This window comes from Fonsecaea multimorphosa (assembly GCF_000836435.1).
Source record: "Fonsecaea multimorphosa CBS 102226 unplaced genomic scaffold supercont1.32, whole genome shotgun sequence".
NCBI lineage: Eukaryota > Fungi > Ascomycota > Eurotiomycetes > Chaetothyriales > Herpotrichiellaceae > Fonsecaea > Fonsecaea multimorphosa.
Genome location: NW_015971666.1, coordinates 265,525 through 287,939, shown reverse-complemented (window position 1 = coordinate 287,939; position 22,415 = coordinate 265,525). Strand labels below are relative to the sequence as shown.

The 22,415-nt window shown below is 51.5% G+C and overlaps 8 protein-coding genes across 8 annotated transcripts; 4 read left to right on the top strand and 4 right to left on the bottom strand.

Moving 5' to 3' along the window:
* Positions 1 to 213: 213 nt before the first annotated feature.
* Z520_10775 (uncharacterized protein) lies at positions 214 to 2,365 on the bottom strand (the record flags this gene model as incomplete). Its single annotated transcript, XM_016781267.1, has 2 exons — positions 214 to 1,762; positions 1,827 to 2,365. 2 exons carry the CDS (start codon positions 2,363 to 2,365, stop codon positions 214 to 216), a joined length of 2,088 nt encoding a protein of 695 aa, XP_016627720.1.
* Positions 2,366 to 3,541: 1,176 nt separating this feature from the next.
* Positions 3,542 to 5,521, bottom strand: Z520_10774 (uncharacterized protein; the record flags this gene model as incomplete). The annotated part of the gene is made up of 7 exons (XM_016781266.1): positions 3,542 to 3,650; positions 3,714 to 3,832; positions 3,897 to 4,110; positions 4,161 to 4,625; positions 4,681 to 4,844; positions 4,875 to 5,173; positions 5,227 to 5,521. 7 exons carry the CDS (start codon positions 5,519 to 5,521, stop codon positions 3,542 to 3,544), a joined length of 1,665 nt encoding a protein of 554 aa, XP_016627719.1.
* A 937-nt stretch (positions 5,522 to 6,458) lies between these two features.
* On the top strand, positions 6,459 to 7,750 carry Z520_10773 (uncharacterized protein; the record flags this gene model as incomplete). Its single annotated transcript, XM_016781265.1, has 4 exons — positions 6,459 to 6,625; positions 6,711 to 6,971; positions 7,063 to 7,395; positions 7,450 to 7,750. 4 exons carry the CDS (start codon positions 6,459 to 6,461, stop codon positions 7,748 to 7,750), a joined length of 1,062 nt encoding a protein of 353 aa, XP_016627718.1.
* Positions 7,751 to 8,113: 363 nt separating this feature from the next.
* Z520_10772 (proteasome subunit alpha type-5) lies at positions 8,114 to 9,001 on the bottom strand (the record flags this gene model as incomplete). Its single annotated transcript, XM_016781264.1, has 4 exons — positions 8,114 to 8,390; positions 8,437 to 8,783; positions 8,834 to 8,912; positions 8,964 to 9,001. The coding sequence occupies 4 exons, from the start codon at positions 8,999 to 9,001 to the stop codon at positions 8,114 to 8,116; spliced, it is 741 nt and encodes a 246-aa protein (XP_016627717.1).
* A 336-nt stretch (positions 9,002 to 9,337) lies between these two features.
* Positions 9,338 to 12,102, top strand: Z520_10771 (uncharacterized protein; the record flags this gene model as incomplete). The annotated part of the gene is made up of 2 exons (XM_016781263.1): positions 9,338 to 9,704; positions 9,755 to 12,102. The coding sequence occupies 2 exons, from the start codon at positions 9,338 to 9,340 to the stop codon at positions 12,100 to 12,102; spliced, it is 2,715 nt and encodes a 904-aa protein (XP_016627716.1).
* Positions 12,103 to 12,494: 392 nt separating this feature from the next.
* Z520_10770 (uncharacterized protein) lies at positions 12,495 to 13,776 on the top strand (the record flags this gene model as incomplete). The annotated part of the gene is made up of 4 exons (XM_016781262.1): positions 12,495 to 12,563; positions 12,615 to 12,954; positions 13,002 to 13,124; positions 13,208 to 13,776. 4 exons carry the CDS (start codon positions 12,495 to 12,497, stop codon positions 13,774 to 13,776), a joined length of 1,101 nt encoding a protein of 366 aa, XP_016627715.1.
* Positions 13,777 to 14,142: 366 nt separating this feature from the next.
* On the bottom strand, positions 14,143 to 15,732 carry Z520_10769 (uncharacterized protein; the record flags this gene model as incomplete). The annotated part of the gene is made up of 1 exon (XM_016781261.1): positions 14,143 to 15,732. One exon carries the CDS (start codon positions 15,730 to 15,732, stop codon positions 14,143 to 14,145), a length of 1,590 nt encoding a protein of 529 aa, XP_016627714.1.
* Positions 15,733 to 18,672: 2,940 nt separating this feature from the next.
* On the top strand, positions 18,673 to 22,190 carry Z520_10768 (uncharacterized protein; the record flags this gene model as incomplete). Its single annotated transcript, XM_016781260.1, has 4 exons — positions 18,673 to 18,898; positions 18,981 to 19,015; positions 19,074 to 19,707; positions 19,771 to 22,190. 4 exons carry the CDS (start codon positions 18,673 to 18,675, stop codon positions 22,188 to 22,190), a joined length of 3,315 nt encoding a protein of 1,104 aa, XP_016627713.1.
* Between the last annotated feature and the right edge of the window lie 225 nt (positions 22,191 to 22,415).

Sequence of the window (22,415 nt, the reverse complement as noted above, 5' to 3'; positions counted from 1 at the left end):
TCTGTTCAGTATACAGCTGGACTCCGTGTATCAGCGGCCTTTTTCTCGCTCAGATTTCTATATACCTTCCCTTTATTCACCCATCATCGCCGTTTCTTGAGATTTACCCTTTCAATTTGAGACTTTCGGATCTGTCTTCCACAGCTTCGCCACCAGATGAAATCCAGACTAAACGGCGGGAATCATCGGAAAAGTTTTCTTGTTGCTCTAAATCTACCACCCGAATGCATCAATCTCGAGTTCGAAAGAGCAGCGACCTGACATCTCCTTGCCGAGCCGAGCAACGATGGCCCTGACATCGTCACACATTCCCGCTGGTCCGCACACAATGATTCCAATTTTGGAATATCCAAGGTCTGCTTGATCTCGCAACAACCGATTGATGTCTAACCTGCGCCCAACGACGACTTCCTTCTCGCGAATGGCGTCTAACACATCGGTCAAGGCATCCAAGAGGCACTGATCGTTCACCTTGACGCTATGAAATAGCTTGACATTCGGATGACACCAGACGAATGGCAACAGTCCAGTGATGCCTATACCGCCACCAATTAACAGTAGTCGATCACTCTGTAGGACATCCTTGGTAGGATTGCAAGGATAAGGTCCTTCGAGTAGCGTAAGCAATCCATCCCGCATCTCCAAAGACCGCGTCATTCCCACTTTCTTTCGAACGAACAATGTTAAGCCTGAGTTTTTGTAAGCATCATGCTCAACTGCAGACCGAGATTTCACAGTGATGGGATGGTCCTTTTCCACGTCGGTAGGAGACTTGGACTCAGCTCCATCGCTGTAAGCCTGCCCTGTGATAAGTGCTGTGGGAATCAAGGAAAACGGGTGGTTCTCCCACGGTCGGAAAGGGTGGAGCGTCGGGAAATATACATAGACACAATGCCCTGGTGACCGCCAACGGATCCCTGGGACATCGATGCGGGCGATCGTTGGGCTGATGTCAGTAACTGTGGCCCGCCTCACCCCCGTCTTCAACATACGTCCCACACGAGCCAGTCGATCAAAGGCCCAAACAGCAAACGTTGCGTAAAGGTAAGTCTCGTAGCCAAAGTCTCCCTCGTCGTCAGCCCAGACATGATACCAGCATCCCACAAGACAGACAACGGCCATGATGATGTGCGTGAGCAGGAACAGCTCGTATGCCCGCTGGCGTATAATAAGGAAGCTCGTGAGCACAATGACGACGGCCGCTACAGTACCAACACAGCCCCAATACCAAAGTGGCGTGTCCACCGTGGAAGAGTAATAGCCGTCATTTTGATACAAGATCAGTGAAAGGATTGAGTGCAGAATGGTCTGTAGCAGGAAAAATCGGGCTATCCATCGATGAAGCAGCATATAGGTTGCGTGGGACCAGTTTGTGAGCCACAGCAGGATGTTGTTCCTGCTTGAGAAGAGGAATAAGACTGGTAGCTGACAAAATGCTAGAGCACCAGTGCGCCACATCCAATAAGCCATGAGTTCTTGGTAGTGATTTTTGTACCACTGCATCTCTTCCCTTGGCCATAATGTCTTGTAGCCAACCGTGAGAAAGACGATATTTAGTATAAAAATCACCGCAATGTAACCACTCTGGCCCAACGTGGGTGCGTTGCCAATCAGGAAGGGAAGAGGTCGATCGTGGTAAGTCCCGAAGGTATTCTGATAGATCCAGGGTTTGATGCGGTCTAATGCGCTGGTCATGAAGGGCAGGTATCCAAGCCCAGTCAAAACAATCGGGAGGCCGAAAGCCGTCAGCAAAATCGCAAGTCTATTCGGAGAGATGATTCATTAGTCACGAAATAGAAAGTCGTCGAGACGGAAACATTACTTACCCATAATATGATTCTTGTGCAGTCTCGCGGAAGAAGTATATCAAGGTATCCTGAGTGATTTTCCAGGTATTGTAGGTGGTGAGCATGGTCATGTTTAATACCATGTCCTTGCCCATTGCCACCATAGCTGGAGGCTGTGTGATATTCGCCATGACCTCACCGTAGCTCCATGCTGGCAGGATATGGACATCTCCCGTAATCTGTGTTTCCCAGAATTTCTCAATTGTCGATGCCCGGACACTTTCAGGACAAAACGTGTGAATACACCAGGCAATGGAACTGAGGTAGGGGAAATCGGACGCTCGACACAGAGCTAGCATATGCGCAGTTGCGTCCGCAGTTGTTTTTCCTCCGGCGCTGATCGTTGTGGAACATTGCAGCATATATGGTGAGAAGGATCGGAAACAGCCATGAGCACAATACGGATTGTAGAAGGTAAATCCGGCGATACCAGCTAACCCAGTTCTGGTCACAGGTAGGGGACCGGTAGCTGCCACACTTGTGACAAGGCTCAACAGAGTCAGAAGCATGGATTTCATGACCGACGATGCCAACGATTGTATACGTGTACTTCTGTAATGGAAAACGGTGACGGATAGAAGTAGTGGGTTTCGGCCGGTCTTTATGGGTAGCAGAGTACGCAAATGCGCAAGCACACACTGTCTTCTTTTGAGGAATAGATCAGAGAGCAGACACTGGCGAAGCACAAACTACGGGGTAAGCTAGCTGATTTCACTGCTCCCTTGTTATCAGTTGAGCATGTCTCGCTCTTGATACTGCCTTTTTGCTCATTGGACTGTCGAAGGTCGAAACAAGCTCGTCTGGGAGAATACTTCACTGGGGCGAATTGTGGATAGCTGGGGAATTTTTGGCCTGGCATACCATTGGGGGTATAGAACTTGCTCATCATCGTGCTAACGGGAAACCTGCTCACGATGTGCGCGAACAACTTGGCAAAGAGTGGAAGGAGTCGAGGCAGCCAAGAGATTACCGCCTATTCATCAGCTACACTTTATCTGCTGATTAGCGTGTACTATACAGAACGTTGGAGGTAGAGATAATGTTGAAAAATAGAGGTAAAGAAGAGGTAGTAGAAGGCCTCGTAGACAAAGCACTGATTGGTAGGTTCCAAGAATTCCTCTCGCTGATTGGTCTTGAGGCTAATGCTAAGGTTTGCTCAGGGATACCGGGTTCATAATCGGTTCAGGAATCCTTCTGGTAACGGTGCAGATGTCAGTGTGAGGACGCACACGGCGCCATGTCTCTCACGCCCCAAAGGTTGACTTCTGCAAGGCGATAGTACAGGCTCTTTCAATTGTGGCTTCACACCTGCAGAGACCCAAAATATCGGGACCCGTACTTTGCGTCCCACAGAAGCTGAATCTACCTTTGTACTCAGGTGCATCTTGAGGCAGACGCCAATCAAGAGGTCCCACCGCCCTTTCGTCTTCAGAGTTTTTGCAACTTTACAGAACAGCAATTGGTTGCCCCTGAAAGTTTTGGCTTACACAATGCGAACAGCGGTTACCAGTTGGTCCTGACTTGGCCGAAGGACTAGCTTCCCTGAGCCCCTCCATTCAGCGGCTTAGACCTTGGTTGCTGCCCCTGAACATATGCGTGTTATAGAAACAACGCCTTTTCACGTGGGCCTATATCATCCAATGACGACAACCTCCTTTCCTCTCTTCCTTCCTGGCCTCCTTCTAAGATCACTTCTAATGTGCAAATCTGAATGTGAGCATCTTGTTTCCCTTATCCGTTGTTGTCGCAAGGTAGTGGCGTTGCTCTTCCTCCGTCATGGAGTCCCACTTCCGTTCCCGGACTCTGAAGCGTTCGTTGTCAGCAAAGCAGGCGAAAACGTTCGAGATGGCGACCTGAAAGACTCACTTGTTTCTCCAGACATAAAACCATTTGGCGAGGAGGAATAGGACAACATTGTATGCGCAGATACCGATCAGGACCTTATAGCCACGCCTATATAAGGGTGCGTCGTCTGTCCTGAAGATCTGTATAGGCATCCATGTCAGCAACAACTAGACTCTTTTCTAACAGTGGGGAAGAGATCTTCACATTTGACCCAATGATGTTGCTGGCTTGCACAAACATGTTGTACAACGCCGATGCCACGGTCCTCGTTCGTACTGAACCAGCATTACGACTAGTGATACCTACATGTATGGCATGCACATATGGAGCGCCGACGAGCAGAGTGGCCAACGCGTATTTCACCCATCGAGACGCCTCCCCAGGCAAGAGCTCAGATGCGATGAGTAGCGGCATACACCTGAAGCAGGAATAAGTCAGCGTGTCCTCGCGCAACCGGGGTCGACTCACCAGATCTGACTGAGCAATGCAACGAGAAATCTCTGGTTCGTTTTCTCTGACAACCAGGTGAAAGCAAGGAGATTGATGATGAATAGAACGTATGAGGGGATGGTGAGCATATTGACCTCGAATCTGCCAAATGATTGCTTCAGGATCAACGACAAGTACTGAGTGACAGGGTAGTTGGGGATCAGGAAGGACAGCCCAATGGCGTAGATTGGCCACATCTCCCAATCGCAGAGAGCGTAGAATAGCAGTTTTGGCGTCACAGCTTGTCGGTTGTGCATGTCGGCTTTGCTAGGGTCGTCACGCAAAATGCGATTGGCGATGATCTTTTCCTCTCGCTCACTGAACCAGCCATTCTTTCCACGAAACCAGGAGGCTGTCTGATATGGCGATGGGGGTAAATAAAAGTAAGTGGCGATGCCAATGAGCCCTGTGAGTGTTCCCTCAAGAGCGAACAGCCAAGCCCACCTATACAATGTCCAAGTCAGCTGCCCTGCTCATACAGACATGTACCACAACGTACCCTGGAAGGCCATTTATGCCGCGCATGTTGAGGATGGCAGCAGCCAGAAACGCGCCGACAATTGATGTAGCTTGATATGCGGTCCAAAACCAGGCCAAGCGTGCAGGAAGCTCTCTACCCTTGTAATAGTATGATAAATAAAGAATGGTATCTGGAATGAAGTGCTTTGGATGTCAGTTGTAATCTGGAGCGACAGAGGGGTGGTGACTTATCCCTCCTTCGATCAACCCCAATAGTGCTCGACAGGTATAGAAAGACGACTTTCCACTGAGAAAGGCTTGGAAGCTTGCAACAAGACTCCAGCAGATCATTTGGATTGGTATCCAACGGTCTGGGCCCAGCTTCTTCGATATCAGTTGGGAAGGTAGCTCCGCCGACAAAAAGCACAAATAGAAAATAGTCTGTCCGTAGTTGTAGTCGTTGGTTGTCATGTGGAGGTCACCCAGCATGTTGTCCGTCAAGGCTTGGACGATATTTGCTCTATCAAGCTGCACTGATATAATATCAATACTCAGCCTCGCTTTGAACAAGTACACAAGCACTCACACGCAAAGAACGCCAAGCAAACCCAGGAACAGATCTTCAGATCGATCTTGCGGACAATTCTCTTCTCCTCGGCAGGGGTCCATTGGAAAGATGGATCGAAACGATGGCGACCTTCCCACTTTTCGATAGGGACGTAGTTTTCTTCACCATGAACACGAAGAAACGTCTTGTCATCGACAATGGAGACGCTGCTGGAACCAAGACCATCCTCGATTGCAAGAGTGACCGGGATAGTCTCCCCCTTCTGATCATAAGATGGCTCTAAAGAGCTGTCATCCGACTTGGAGGACGCCATATCTAAGCCAGACAAGAAACGACTCGAAGAAAATTGCGGCGCTGGTTCAATACCTGGGTATGAAGGGATTTCGCCGGCAATCGTTTTATCTTATACCTACCTAGAGAAACCCAGGCTCTAGGTCCTGAATACCCCTTCCTTGCCGTCCTCGCTTCTACTGCGTCGGAAAGATCAGCGTACACATTGCATGCTTGCGACCTTCCATCCGAGGACGTATCCACCACTGAAGATGCTGTCACTCGGTAGATACAAACGCTGGGACGGGACATGACATCGACCGCTTGGTGTCCAATCCATCAGGAGGGATCCAATAAGGTGGTCTGCTCAGGAAAAGGTTCCCTGCCGATCTCAGTTTGCTGCATCAACAGACACAGCCGGACGTCGTCCGAAATGAGGCCTCAGCGACAATGAGGCACGTTGTACCCATTCCAGTAGTATTTCTAGCATCTCGCACACTCCACGCACCATATTCATCGCAATTGGTCCATATCGCTTATCAGTTTGCACGCGGCGGCGTTCCTTTGGACGTGCAGAGACATTTGCGCTGCGTAGAGTCTGTACCTTCCCACTTAGTACATCACGCAATATCAACCGAGAAGGCGTGCTCACCACTTACAACATTTCAACAAATCCTCAATTCGATCGCAATCATGTCATTGACGAGAAGACCCGCGTCTGAGTTTCCACCACTGTCGTGACAGATATATCACAGGGCTCCGACCGACGGAGAAGCGCACATGACGGACGATTCCCTGCGGGGTTGTTGTTTCGGATAGAGCATTGATGAGCGAATCCCAAACTTGGAGTTCTGGGCAGAGATTTCTCGTGCCGAATACCCTTAATGTGGTATAAAAGAGAGGGGTCTCACCGGTTGTCAGTCTGGTTCGACTGTATTAGCAATCCAATCTAGATTTCCTGTAAAGAGACACATTTCGAAATGGCGACCGCGTCTGCACCTAACGCTCTAAGGGGCGCCGTGGGAGCGTACAAAGACATCCAAACCGTGAGCTTTTCCAAGGAAAACGAATTGAAAGGCACCGATAGGTTTGCTGCGGCGAGCTTTCCAAATTATCTCCCCACCTGGGATAATGAGAAAGGTGAAATGTAAGTGTTGAGCTTGAAGGATCTGCTGGTGTCTCTCTGGCTGGCTTGGGCCTGAAAGTCTAACCATTTTGCTGGATTCCCACAGATATCCGCCATTAGAACCTTTTGAGCATTATGAGCATGGAAAAGACGCAGACCCTTCGTTCAAGAACCTGTTGAAGGAGGGTAGCCAGATTGAAAACATCACGGCATCCATTGGCGCCGAGGTAACGGGGGTCCAACTGTCTCAGCTCGACAACAAGGGCAAAGATGAGTTGGCTCTTTTGGTTGCTCAGAAGAAGGTCGTCGCTTTCCGGGACCAAGACTTTGCTTCTCTTCCCATCGAAAAGGCCTTGGAATTCGGGCGGTACTTTGGAAGACTACACATCCATCCCACCAGGCAAGCAAAACTTACCGGTCCATGTCGACACGAAACATCCAAGCTGACCTTTTCACAGTGGTGCTCCAGAGGGTTTTCCTGAAGTCCACCTTGTCCACCGTGGTGCTGATGACAAGTCCTTCCTTGACTTCCTCACCAGCCGGACCAACTCCATCGCATGGCACAGTGATGTAACATATGAGAACCAGCCTCCTGGGACCACATTCCTGTATGCCCTTGATGTCCCCGACGCCGGTGGTGATACCCTTTTCTGCAACATGGTCAAGGCATATGAACGGCTCTCCCCGGCTTTCCAGGAACGCCTGGCTGGGCTGCAGGCCGTCCACTCTGGGTATGAACAGGCCACTGCCGCCAAAAACCGGGGAAGCATCTACCGCCGCGCCCCCGTCTCGTAAGTCTCATCGTGCTGGCTTGGTGGGTGCGTGATTGACTGACTGTCGAATAGCTCCATCCATCCGATAGTGCGAACCCATCCTGCGACTGGCGAAAAGGCTCTATATGTGAACCCTCAGTTCACAAGATACATTGTTGGGTTCAAGCAGGAGGAAAGCGACTATCTCCTGAAGTTCCTGTATGACCATATCGCTCTGAGCCAGGATATCCAGTGCCGCGTCAGATGGAAGCCGAGCACCGTTGTTGTTTGGGACAACCGCGTCACAACACACTCTGCTTTGATTGACTGGCAGGATGGCCAGCGTCGACACATTGCTCGCATCACCCCGCAAGCAGAGCGCCCAACTGAATAGATACGTCGAGTCGGAGTTGTAAATTGGCATGGAACGTGCTAGCCCAACGATTAGACGTGTGACAGACCTACCAGTCTTCAACACAGCATTATACAGTCGTTTGCAGCAACAAGAATAAGACTCCAAAAATAGCTGAAAATGTCTGCAATTGCAATGCCATGGCGACTTCGCATTGGAGTATATTCCGGAAGAGCGGACAACTAAATGATCGTCCCCAATTGCGACAGGGCCACGCGAGGTTCAGTCGTGTCGCCAAAGAACCATTTTCACTATCCACTCTCCGCGCAAGACAATTTTGATGTTCTGAGCCACTCCAGACGCCGAACGATGCGCATAACACGACATGCCCGACCATATGAGAATCTAATCTCCCTCAAGTCTGGCAACCACAGTGCTCATTTCGTCGTCGCTGTAGATCCGGAATCCGTTCTCACGTGTGACACTCGCCAGTTGTACGTTCTTCGCGTCCAGCTTCTCCTCCATAACCTGCTTCAGTGTCTTTAAGACCAGGGTCTCAGCCTCTTCCAAAGTCAGGGATCGGTGGTATTCTGATTGTAGCTCCGCTTGAGCGCCCTCACTGCCGGATCCAATGGCCTTTGCGTCGTAACGGTAGAACGTGCCTGAGGGTTCTGCGTGATACCTGGACTAGTAAGTGACCGATATCTCCATTGCGGCAAGTCACTTACAGTTGTGGCCCTTGGTCCTCATCCCAACCTGCAATCAATAGCGCAACACCGAACGGACGACTCATTATTGACTCTTCTCCTTGAGCTCCTTCACCGAACCTCAACGCTAAATCGCAGATGGCTTGTGTGCAGCTCTCCACTCCGAGTTTTTCGTTGAAGTTGAAGGCATGATTTTGTGACTCCACGCGGGCATGCTCGATCATACTTCGTGCATCAGCTTGAAGACCTGACATGGCGCAGCCAACGTGTCTATCGATTTCCACGATCTTTTCTATGCTGGAGGAGACGAGCAAGGGAGACGTAACGCGCTTTTCGACGCCGAGGAGGACGCCATGTGACGTAGCAACCTGTAAGTAGTGAGCAAGTGTTAAAGCGGTCTGGGGAGTAATGACCATACACCAATGGCTGTTGACCCGAGCTTGATGGCCTCTAATGAGTATTCAACCTGGAATAGACGACCTTCTGGCGAGAAGGTGCTGTCGAATGTTAGCCACAGGACTCGTCCTAAATGTCAAGTAGGGGCTCACTTGATCCCTCGGTCGTATTCTGATCGTGCTATAAACATGGCGAGAATGGGACAAGACGATGGTTAACAGAAGTTCAGGACTTTCCCATAAGAAAGGTCCGCAAGGTATTAATCTGTGAAGATCAAGGTGGTTGTTAAAACAAGAGGCAAGAGTTGTGGTATTGCGGGTGAACAGGCAAGCTCTGGATGCGCAATCCAATCTCAGCCTTCTCGAAAATGTCCCTCCGCAGCCAAGCCCTCCAACGCAGCCTCGACGCGCCAGTACATTGAACTGGATACAAGGTACACTTCGCATACAGCCCCTCGTCCTCCAACAAGTTTCCGATCTGCTGCTACGTGTCACTACTTGCCAAACGACAATGCCGGCCTGTAGATATGACGTCTCTACATTACAGAAGTGCATCTGCTACTGACCGCCGAAGCGCCAGTCTTTTAAATGGCCCCTCACGCGTCAATCCCACTCGAGCCAGAGATGACCGACCATTTTCCCGCGACAATGGCTCTCCGGTGCATGCAGATGGCTCCAGCGACCATGCTGATGGGGTGCACAGACCGTCAAAGAGCGAAAGTCGAGTGAGTGGTATCGAACATAATAGGCGGCGGGAGAAATCGACAGTTACAACAACAGAGACCCTCTACACGAGAAGAAGTCCGAAGAAAGACACGTCGGGTTTCGAAAGCCGGCAGGATAAGCGGACAATAGCAAGTCCTGTTCTCAAATACCCGCCGAAGGAGGATAAATGTAACTATTCCAATACTTCGGAGTTTCCACTCCTTCTGACAATCTTGCAGTACCATGGGCTCCCACGGTATCTCTAGTCGCCCATTCTTCTGCGCCCCTGGCCACAAGAGTGACAGCACCGCCTTTGTCCCGCCATGCTCCATCAGAGCTCGATCCTACCGCTCTCGAGACGATGTCAATGCAGGAGCAAGAGCGTGCATTATTGGACGATTTGCTCTATGTTTTTATGGGCTTTGAGGGACAGTATGTCCGTTTCCACGACAATTATGATCCTACCGAGGAGAAAGACCGTTTGAATGGTCCATCTTTCCATCCACTTCCCGGTCTTGATCCCAGCCTGAGAGACTTGACAATCTCCATGCTTTCAATGGCCACGCATCACTGCGCGATTGAGGCTTTCATCGAAGCCCAAAGTCGGGAAGAATTCGGCTCCGTCAACCACGCGCTTTGTGCAGCCATCAGAGAGCTGTTGAAAGATTATCTCATCTTGATTGCACAGCTGGAGATGAAGGTCCTTACGGACCCGAAGGTTACCTTGCACCAAATGCACATCGCGGTTATCCCAACCGCGCAATGTCTAGCACAGCTATACTCTCTTGCTCAAGAATTATTGAAAAAGAATTCCTTGCTGGAAGAGGACATTGACGACTCGATTGACGATTTTGATGCTGATAATATTATTGAGCGACTAAAGGAAGGTGGTGATTTACTCCCGGGCAGTCTCAGCAAGAAACGATGTATAGGCGGCAATGTTCTGGGTCTGTTGACGACTCGGCTTTCAACATTCTCTGGAGATCCAGCAGCTCGGTCCATTCTGGAGATGCTGTTACGTGAAGCAAGCAGACCTTACATGGTGATGCTAAATGAGTGGTTACATCACGGCGGCATCCACGACCCGCACTCGGAATTCTTGATCGGCGAAAGGGCTAGTATCAAGCGAGAACGTCTCGATGAAGATTACACGGACGAGTACTGGGAAAAGCGTTACTATATTCGCGAAAAGGAAATCCCACCGCAGCTAGACTCTGTTCGAGATAAGGTCCTTCTGGCTGGCAAGTATCTCAATGTGGTACGGGAGTGTGGTGGTGTCAACATCAGTAGCAAAATCGACGACACCCCAGCAACATTCGATGATCCGCGATTTCTCGATAATGTCAACAATGCCTATTCCTTTGCGAATAAGGAGTTGCTTCAATTACTTCTCACGAAGAATTCGCTCCGGAGTCGGTTACGGTCGATGAAGCATTACTTCTTCCTAGACCGTGCGGAATTCTTCCTCTATTTTCTGGAACTTAGCGACTCAGAGCTTCGAAAGAAGAATCGAGATGTCAACGTCGGCAAACTTCAGTCTCTGCTAGATTTGGTACTCCACCAGCCAGGCAGCATCGCCGTAGCAGACCCATTCAAGGAGGATGTGAAAGTGAAAATGAATTCGGTTGGTTTGACGCAATGGTTGATTAAGGTCGTCAATGTGCAAGGTATGGACCAGGATAATCCAGATTCCATGATGGACCCATACAAGACGCCGGCTACTGCCCAGGCGTCTGTGAATGACAAGCTGAAGGATGAGAGGAAAAAGGAGGAAGAGAAGGATATCATCGGATTTGAAGCGCTAGAGCTTGACTACACTGTACCCTTTCCCCTCTCCCTCATCATCAGTCGAAAGACGGTGTCGCGATATCAACTCATCTTCCGGTACACACTGGCACTGCGTCACCTCGAAACCCAGCTGGTGGGTTGCTGGTCGACTCACACGAAGGAGAAAGCTTGGATTCACAAGTCCTCTGATAAGAGGTTTGAGTTGTGGAAGCGGCGAGTATGGACATTACGTTCTCGAATGCTCGTGTTTGTTCAACAAATGCTCTTCTTTGCCACTGCGGAAGTGATTGAACCGAACTGGCAAAAGCTTATGGTGAAGGTCGATGACGCGGAACGAGATGATTTCGAAGAGACCAAGTCAGGACTCAACCCGAAAACGAAGCCTACGGTGGATGAATTGATGCAAGATCATGTTGACATGCTGGACTCTTGCATGAAGGATCTTGGATTGACGCAGGCGAAACTGCTCCGTCTACACGCAAAGCTCATGACTGGGTGCGGGATGTTTGCCTCATATGTTGAGCACGTCACCAAGTCAATCTATGAAGCTGACACGAGCATTCAATCTAACCCGGTGAAGCCTGGGGCAGCTGCGCCCCCAGTTGCGCCGACGGATCCAGCACGAATGAAGAGGATAGAAGAATCTATCAGGAAATACGAAGAGCACTTCAATAGGCACCTGAAGATCTTGATTGATGCTCTCAATTGGTTTGCAACTACCGAGACTGTCTCTCTGCTCAGTCTCTGTGGAAGGTTGACGAATGCAGAGGTACAGAAACGCGATGACTTATTTCTTTGATCTATGGAGGAGTAAAAACGCGTCTCTACTTCGACCTGCCTCCATATTCAGCAACGAGGAGTTTTTTATGGAACCTTGGCACTTAGTGGTGGTGACGAGATTGATGAGAGTGCATAGATGCACAACGACAAAGACTATGAATGATACCCACACGCGCCATTGTTGTTCATTTGATTATGCTCCCTGTGTTTTCCTGCCGCACCCTCGACATTCACCGCTACAAATTCCGCCAAGCTCGTTTGGATCTCTCTCTTTATATATATCACAGCATCTGTATCCGACGTCTCTTCCTCTCTCTCTCTCCCCTTCTCTTTCCTCGAACCTTAGGAGTTGTCTATGACGCCGGGAGACTTCGACGGGGTCGCCTGGCTTCGCTGAAGCGCTTCATCAACATGCTGAGGGAGGACGCATCGAACTTACAGGCATCGTTCTCTCCCGGGCGGTCGCCCGACAGGAAAGAGGTAAGATCTATGCCTCAGCTGCGCCCAGATGCCATCCTGACAGAAAGATAGAAAAGCAGTGTTGAGACACAGGACGTGGGTCCCGTCACAGTCCCCCTGTCCAGCCTTCCACCAGAATTCTCCTTCACTAAGTATCTCTCACCGAACTTAGTCAACGACCGAAGTCATCCCACGATTGTGACATTGAACGAAAAAACCTTGGACGCCACATATCTCGTCCTGCTGGCGCTCAATGAAGAATGCCGCGGAATGCGGCGAGGCTGCTTCTACTACCTGCCTCTACGGCAGGATGTCACGAGAGGCCATCCCTGTGACATGGTCTTTATTGACGAGCCCTGGGGGGAGAAGAGCGTGAAGACATGGGACGCGTCGAACTGGGAGAAGAGGCTTCGTATGTGCCGTGCAGGTATGAGTTCCTTTCTTACACTTGTCACCAAGACACGACTCTATTCACCGACAACCATGTTTTTATTGATGATGGCGCAGAAGGGAAGATAAATTCTCACGAACACGTCATGCCCGTTTGCTCGCGTATTCTGAAGTTCTCCGAGCCAGCAAAGCGTATGGACTCAAAACTCTCATTCCCCATAATTCCATGTGATCAAAAACCGGCTAACAATTCTGATTGCTTTTGCTTTTTTTAGCATTTGGACGTCCTCATGTCTACGCCAGCGACTCCGATCCCGCTGTCGCCAAACATTTGAACGTCCATACCTGGAGTCGACCTCTGATGGACACGTCGAGGATTCTGATCCTGTACATGCATCGTCATGCACCGCCGTTGATCGCCCACGTCCACGCGATCGAGGGTACCTCACAATGTACGACGTTCCCGACGCCAAACGACCCCTCCCTGACGGCGCTCCCGAACTGGCAACCGAACACTGTCGACGTGTTTGGCAGAAAGTCAGACTGCGACGCGCCCAGAGCTATGTCGTCGGGTGGTGGTGGTGGTGCTCGGCAGCAGAGGAGGTTGGCGGTCATGGTGACAAACAAGGAGGTGGTGCTTGCCCTGCTGTATATCTGGAACCGCGGCCGGGATGTGCCTCCTATCGACCATGACAACAGCGGCGACTTGAACCTAGAGGTCTTTGACGACTGGGAGGCCGACTTTGGCCGTACCAAGGTCTTGTGGCAGGAGTTGGAAGACCGAATCCGGAGTCACAGCCTCGGCGCGCACGAGGCTATGTTGAAATACTGGCCTAAGGAATGAATGACTAGGGCCATGTTCTCATGTCTCGTGTCTCATGTCTCATTATAGTGAATGTCAGGAAAGGCCAGACTGTGCTAGGTAGCGACCCGCCAGTTGAGAGAGCAAAGATGCAAAGATCGAGTGGCAGGTGAAAAAAGGACACACCACCGGAAAGCCACCTGCAGAGTGGAGTAAATAAAAAGGAGGGACATGTTACTGCAAAGGGCTTGAGAAGCTACAAAACGTTCGCTGCTTGATGTCACTTTAACTTTTCAAGGAGATCTGGGAACGATGGACACATGTTGAGAGCAGCCGATACATTGAACCAGGATCAAGGCTCCTCTTCTACCTACCTCTACGCTGGACTCTGCTCTGACTCCATCTCAATCACCGTGTCTTATAAACACAAGGCTTAAGAACTTTGGCCTCTTCCTCAGCCGTTACTTCCCTGTCATCCGCTTCATGATCGGCTCCCCGGCCTCTTCCCTTTAGCTTCACCTCTTCGATCTTTTGATATTCCCGGCCATTCCACTTTAGCCCTTTGTATTTCCCAGCGGTCGGCACGCCAGATTTGACAAACACCATACTCACAAACATCTTGTTCGATTTGTCCACACTCTCCTCGCGCAGCAGGAAGCCGCGGCGGGAAAGGACACGGACAAAGGCAGATATGTCTGTCTCCTCCCCAGTGGCCTCGGTGGGGGTTGTAGAGTCTTCCGCGAAGAGTTCTTCTCGAACTTCATCATCGCCATCTTCCGCGCCGTTGGCACCGGATTTCTTCTTGGGCTGTTGTCCTCTTCGTTTCTTACCTACACTATTCTCCACGCTTTGCCCAGGTTGTCTTTTCGCCCGTCCAAAGCGGGATTTGACTTCACTCACCCAACACTCTCCCTTTCCATCCCCCCGGAGTATTCGCCACGCCTCTTCCACAAAGTTAATCCAGTTCGTGCCCATCAGGCTGAGACAAAAGACCGCGATATCCACCTCACCATCTCGCAACGGCAGAGACGAGATGTCTGCTTTGGTGACGAAGGTGTTGGGAGTATGGAGGTCGAAGTTGTGAAATTTTAGTTTTAGGGCTTTGATGGCGGATTGACAACCACGGGCGAGAGGGGCGTCACCGCAGCCCAGGTCGGCGATTGTGCAGGACCCTGTTTTGCGCCGAGGTAAGGGGGAGTTCTGTAAGAAAATCTTGGAGTCTTTGCTTGACTGCTGCTTCTTGGATTCGTTGGCTGTCGTGGGGATTTGTCCCCGGGTTCTAATTGCAGAAATGTATTTGTCCACGGGATTAACCGGCCATGAGTCTTTGACTTGTTGCGAAAAGCCGGCGTGGTACTCGGCGAAGAGGTCCGGAGAGTTGGTGAAGAGGTCCATTGCGGCCAAGGAGGTGGTCGTGTACAGGGTCTCGTTCAGGTGCCGGAAGCGGGCTGCTGTGAGTTTACTGCGCATTTTGGCTTGCAGAGGAGTCAGTTTCGCAGGCAGAGGCGGCTCTGGCGGAAGAGCCTTGTGTAAGGCATCGCGTGGAAAAGGTCTCGAAGACGACGTTTCCGCATCGCCACGGCTGTTCCTTTGGTCGCCGTCCCTTGATGTTCGCCGTCGATCGTCCTGCCCTGACAGCTGTTGGACATTGGGGGGCGACCGTGTATTGTCCTTGTTCTCCCTCCTGCGCCTCTTCCTATCCGTTGTTGGGATGGTCTCTGCGCCAGCCTTGTTTCGATCACCTTTTTGGTGGCCATCTCCCTGACGTCCATGCGCCTGCTCTGTCCTGGCAGGTTTGGCCCCTGCGCGCTGGTTCCATAGTTTCTCGAGCTCAATCCCCGAGACCTTAGAGGCCTGAGGACGATCAGAGAATGTGTTCCTTCTCTTTTTGGAGGACGAAGTGGAAACAGGGTGAGATAGGTGGGCATCCCCTGTAGGGGCGGGTTTCTCTTGGGCGAGGGAATTTGAGTCCACGGCCCAACCTGGGACAGCGAACATGATCCGTAGTAGACCGGCAAGGCAGGGGTTATGAGAAGAGCATTGTTGAAGGGAGTTAATTAGGTACGAGCTATGCTGCAGGTCTCAGATGGTGTCCAAGCCAGTGTTACTGCAAAGTTGGCGCGGGCACTTGACGGGTGGTTGTCAAATGATGCACGGTGCAGGCCACCAAAAATTTTGCGTTCGCGCAGCCGTGGTAGCCACTGCGCCCACTCAACACCCACTACTGGTACTGGTAGGTGCCTGGCAAGAGCCGCAGTTGCAGATTTTGGGGGCGGGGCGAGGGCAGAGTAACCCCCACTTAGGGGATTGCTATTGGTTTGGCCAGGGCCCGGAGGGCGATACTTCAGCCCAACGGGCAGACAGCGCCTTATCCACCCTTTGGGCATTACCGAGTACGATACCTTACAAGCCATCTCCTGCACAAACCGAGCAGGTACTGCATACAGGTACCAAGTTCCCGTCCTACTGAGTACCTAGGTACCTACCTAGGTAGGTAGTACTACTATACCGAGTACCTACCTACATGTACCTAGGTAGGTACCTATAGGTACCTCTGGATGGAGTACGGAACATCACCCGTCGACTCCATCACCCCCCGCATTGCAGCTCTCACGAGACACTTGCATCATGCCAAGAGTCGCCCTCGGTACTATGTGGTGAGGTTATCGGGGTGCTCCTCTTCCTTCTCCTCCATTCCCCCCTCCACTCTCGCATTGATTGATGAAAAGCTACCTTGATTTTCGGCCGCTTACTGATGGCATCCCCTGCTCGCTACACCTGCAATCGGATGGCGTCTTCGGCCGCGCTGTCCAGGCTAACAAGACGTGGCAGACAAGGATTCAGACCAGGGTCCCGGCACCTCGTCCCTTCTACGAACTGCATGGCGCTATACCTCTCCATCATGAACTGCAAGTAAACCCTGCAATCCGTTGCTGCCCCGGAACCAGCCAGAACCAAAAGACGCAACAGCCATACGGATTGTGCATACGTGGCTTAACCTCTTTCTGACTATAGTTCTAGAAACCCTGCCAATGGTTCGACTCCATTTCCATTGCCACCTCCACCATAGCAACCCTTAGATACGAGTTGCCTGATATCATGTCTACCTGAGAAATCTCCTTCTTGACTGGTCTACACCCTGTCCACGGCTCCACCGTAAACCGTCAAAGCCAAGTTCTGCGCCGGTGTTCGACCTGGCTCTTTCAACCCAGGCGGCGACTCGGGGACCTGATGCTCTCGGGCTGCTTCGAAACCGTCCATGCAGCTTCAATCCTGCCATCAGGCAGCAGGTGGTCCGGAAAAGGCCATTGTCTCAACGCCGATTTCAATAATTCCTGCTTAGCGCCCCGCTCGAGGCTTTGTGCGTGCCACGTGTAAGCATGCGGTCGAAGATCGTCAGAGGAAGATATTGAATAGGAAGGCCGTGGCAGACTCGCCAACCCCCAAAACTTGAAGTTTCCCAGCCGCCATGCTGCGAAGAACTATTGAGGGCACTCCAGTGGGGCAATGAGTAACGCACGTTGGGGAGCCTTCGAGCTCGCATGGCTAGCGCAGGCTCGTCTCCCCTGCTACCCGACGGAGTACTGCGCGGAATGTACTCGGTACATCGTCTTTCCCCTCGCTGCCCGTCAAAGCGGCAACCACTTGGGGTTGACGACCCTCTTGTCGATCCAACAATCCAGCTGCCAGCCGATTGTCCACGACCGACAGTCATAAATGTGACCTGCGTTGTAGCATTGTAACACTCGAGGGTAACCTTTGACAGGTTTGGCCACTGAGAAAGCACCCAGACACCCATCAGAGCCAGATGATCAGCATCTCCACCGCAGAGAGTGACGAAAAATACAGGTACTTCCGCCGATACTAGGCTCTTGGGTTTCGATATCACGATATCTCTGTGGGGAGCTTATAGCAGCGGAGCGACTCCCCAGTGGTGCCGGCCCGTTCATGCTGCAGGCTGGGTTGTGAAGAAAGCACACTCTGAACTAGGGATGGAGGCAGACGGGACCCATGTCGATCCAACGATATCTCGATGCTCAACATCTCGGCAACGCCTTTCCCTCTTACGGTACCAGGTGCTAGGGACCATTTTCACCAAGTACAAAGCTTCATTAGCACCGCCTTTTCGTCGCAAATCAGCCCTACGCTCTCCCTTCTGACCTTTCCTTCTTGGAAAACGGCTACTGGCCAGTCCCCAGGCCTGTGACTTTGCTTCTGCAAGCCGCCACCTTACCCGCCCCCACCTGAACCTAGTATCCTGTGAGGTACCAAACTGCCCTTCGCAGATTTTTCCTCTCTACCTATGCTGGCTCCTTTTGACCACCAGACCTCTCTCGGAACTGTTACTATTTGTGCGCACTGCAAGGGTGCCCTTCCCCTAGTATTGGACCACATGGAGGGCCTTCTGTCGCCCTCAACGAACCCACCAATCATTTGAGACGTCCCCCGTCACTCTGCATATGCGGCTGCACAGCCTGTCTGTATCACAACCTCTTCATATTGGGGGTGCCGGTAAGTCGAGCACCGTGTCTCAGTGGAGACATATCGGTCCTCGGCAGATCCCAATGCGTCTAGAAATGCTATTCCACATCCCCAGCGTGTCCTCTTTTCTTTCCTCACCGCAATCGGGCCTAGCAAAATGCAATGAAACCAGCTTCGAGAAAATTGTGCGCTATTGAAAGGGGTATGGAACATCAGACTGGTACCCAGCTCTGCTGCCCGCACCAATAGCTCAATCGCAAGTATTTCTCCACAGTGCATATCCTGACTTCTCGGAACTTCCCTTCCCACTCTAAACTATTCTGTTCCCAATGTGCGGTCCAGCCTTTATTTTGTTATCAGCTCGTTGCTGGCCGCTTTCAAAATTGCAACTTCCAGATTGCCCTCAATGCTTGATATGTCAACAGAATCGTCCTGATGCCTGACGCTTAGATTTCGATGTCTCCTACGCCTGAAGAAGAGGAATCCGTTAATGACAAGCGACCTGGCAGTAAGCCAGAGGAGGAGGAGGAAGATGCGGCGGCGGTAGTGGACGCCACGCCGAAGCAGGCCGCTAAGAAACGGACCAAGACTGGCTGTCTCAGTGAGTTTGATCTTGTCTTCGGGTACTACCTGCGGAGCATTGACACTGATATCTTCTCTAAAAAGCATGCCGTAAAAGACGGTAAGCTCTTTCCACTGTGGGATACCTCTATGCTCGGAGCTATCGTTGTTATTGCCATTTGACGATTGTCACAAGCTGACAGATCTTTCCAGGATAAAATGCGGCGAAGAAAAGCCAGTAAGCCTGGTCCTCGGTTCCACATACATTCGTCGAAGCGTCTCTAACTCCAGATCAGGTGTGCAAGAACTGTATCAAGTCGAAGCGCGAATGTGCCGGATACTCTCAACCTGTTGTGTACAAGGAGCAGAACCAAGGACAGATTGATGCAGCCCCCGAGATTGGCGTTGGGTTACCGTTTCAAAATCAAGAAGTCACAACTGCACTCAACCAACATTGGCACCCAGGACAAGAATACCTGGGATTGCCACATGGCTTTGGTCAAACAAATCCTACGCCTTATCATCAATCACCATTTAGCGCCAGCTACCATGCAATGCCATTTGCCCCGATCAACCTCCCTGGTCATACAAGCGTTCCAAACACAGAGTATGGGTGGCAAAGTACTCAGCATCTCCCAAATCTGCAATACCATGGTATACCCGAGGCCTCGGGAGGAAGTGTACCAGGGTTTAACTCATCGGACAATCAGGCTGGAAGTTCGACAGCCTTCTTCCCTGTCGACCCTCGACTGATGGACAAGTCGCAGGCGTGGGCTTTGGACCCTGCTTTGGCCCAAACTCAGACTTCACAGTCCACATTCCCCTCCAGCAACCACACTCTCGCATCACAGCAGCCCGTTCTTGCACAATTCCAACAGCGACGTGCTCCACTGCCTTACCACTACGGTGTATCACCTCTCCCTATAGAGGGTATGTAGGCGAATACAATTATTATCCATCAAGTTCTTTTATCCAGTGCTAAGCTCTTGGCAGAACATGTGGCTAGGCAATACAGTGTCCATGGTAGTTCACATCAGCCGAAGTCTATAAGTGCCTCATCCCGTGGTCCATCTGTGCTGGCCCAACCTACAGTCCACCTGGATGACGATGATTATGAGGATCCAGAGGACCCGTTCGATGTTGACATGGAAGATTTGAACCTGTCATATCAAGATGCGGCAAACAATCTCACAGACATACTCGGTCGTGCCGGGCAGCTCGATGCACAAGCTGCGAAATTGTATGTTCCAAGAAGGACAGAGTATCGGACTATCGCGACATACCGGCCGACAGTAACACAATCACCGCTTCGCGACGAGAGAAACGAGCATATATTTTGCCATTTCGTTGAAATCACGAGCAACACTATATCCATCTTTGAGCGTCATCACTACAGTCCCATTGCAGCGCCTGCTAGAACTCTCTGGAATTTTACAATACCAGCCCTGGCCTTGTCGCATACGGCACTCGCACATGCAATTTTGGGGTTGGGAGCCCTTCATCTTGCGAGATTGAACAACTCTTCAGAAAACCTTGCGATCAAGCATTTTACCTTTGCAGTTCGAAGGGTTGGGAGGCTCTTGGGACTCCCCAAACGGCGGCATGAAATAGCGACCCTGGCTACGGTTCTGCTCCTCGGATACTATGAGGTGGTTTCTGGCGACCATTCACGGTGGAACCTTCATTTGTCAGGGGCTATGAGGCTACTACAGGAGCATGATTATGCCGGCTTAACACGAACGACGAGACGCATGCGAATCGGGGCAAAAGCACGAGTCAATCAGTGGACGGCTCAATTCGCATTGACCGAGGAGAACTATGCCCGTGTAGCGGGTATTCCTCTTGCCTTGCTTGACGACACTGACTGGGAGCCTGATCAGGCACTCATCTCCCGGCTGACGGGCCTCCGTGTAAACTATGACCAACAATTCCAGCCGAATTTCAGCTCTCGTCCTGCAATGCCGGATCTTACGGAGAAAGACGTCGAGGATTTCAAGGCCAAGATGGATCTGAGGTGGTGGTACTGCAAGCAAGATGTTTTCCAGAGCATGGTCTCCGGCGACCGGCCACTGATGCCTTTCGAGGATTGGATCCACTGTCCACCTAGAGGTCAAATTGGCCGGTCGGACAATCCGTATGGCACTTTGGATCATCTGCTTCTAGTCATGGCACGCCTAGCTGATTTCGGCGGCAAAGATCGTGGGCGCAAACAACGAGCGGTGGCTGCCCAGGGAGGGCAATGGAGGCCACCAAAATGGCTGTTTGGACCTCAAGGGCCGCCTGGTCAGTCAGGGAGGAAGGACGGATCTACTCATCCTAGGCAAGCTGCAGAATCGCCTTCTGAAAAGGGTTCCGCAACCGCCAAGTCAGCAGCTGCTCAGGCGGGAGCAAGGCCTTCACCAGCCCCTAGCGCCAATGAAGGCAGAGTCAGGCAGAGTAAACCCGGCTTACAGTCTGGTCCAGGCCCAGGCCCGGGTGTCGGTCCCCCTATGCTTGGGATGCTACCGCCTCCATCCGAGCCTCTGCAGCTGGACTCAGCTTTTCGATCCATGGACGCCAATATTAAGGACTCAGCTTTCGTGTTCACACGTGAGCGGAAGGAGACCACACCGCCCAGCGACCTTGAGGACGACACTGCCAAAGCATTGGCAGAATATAATGAGATCAGCAAAGCCTTCGACACATTCGCAGAATCCCTGGGTCCGGAATTCGAACCTCTGAAGCAAAACGGACCCCCAATCGCTACACCTTTTGGACCGGCGCTGATATACAAGAATGGCGCCGTTGCGTGTATATGGGCATGTTACTATGTCGGACGCATCTCGTTGCAAAGACTTCATCCCGAGATGCCGCCAGCAGCGATGATTGCTGCTGGTGCCACCGCACATCTTACTCGGGAGTATGCGCAGATGGTGGGCAAGATCTGCGCAGGGCTATACTCAAGACAGCTATATGGCCAGAGTGGCGCCCTTGATCCCAATTTCGCAGGCTATCTCATGGAGAGTACATTCTTCCTGCTGTTTGCAGCAGTCCAGTATACAGACGCCGCACAGCGAGGCTGGACGATAAGCAAGCTCAAAGACGTCGAACGCAGATGTGGATGGCGTACGTCAGGCGCCATTGCTGGCGCTTGCGAGACTGCTTGGGAACGGATGGGCCAAGCAGGAAGAGGTCCTCCATACGAGCGAACTCTTGATCCCCACAGCGAGGACATCCGCATGAGCAGAACATCAGCAAAGTCATCTCCATCAAGTGGAGAGGCGTCGGATGCTGCCGCCGAACAACATGAGTCTGAATTTGTGACCCACGATCGCAGCCTTATTGATCGGTCCAGCTCTACTCGTGTGCATTGGGCGCTGGGCTTGCTTTCCGTGGAAGAGGACATCGAAAGGATGGCCCTGGAGGACAAGTAGGTTCCAAGTGCCGATGACTGGTCGCCCTTGCCTCTGGTGTGCTCCTGCTTCACTGGCACATGCCTTCTTCGCCATGAAAGACCAAGTCGCCACCTCAGTCCGGCATTATCTCTGCTTGGACTTTCTATCTATACCCCGTTTGCTGCATATCCTAGACGTACTATTCAGCTCACTACCGCCTCCTGGGCTTTCATCACCTGACTGCAGAGACCTTCCCTCAGATCA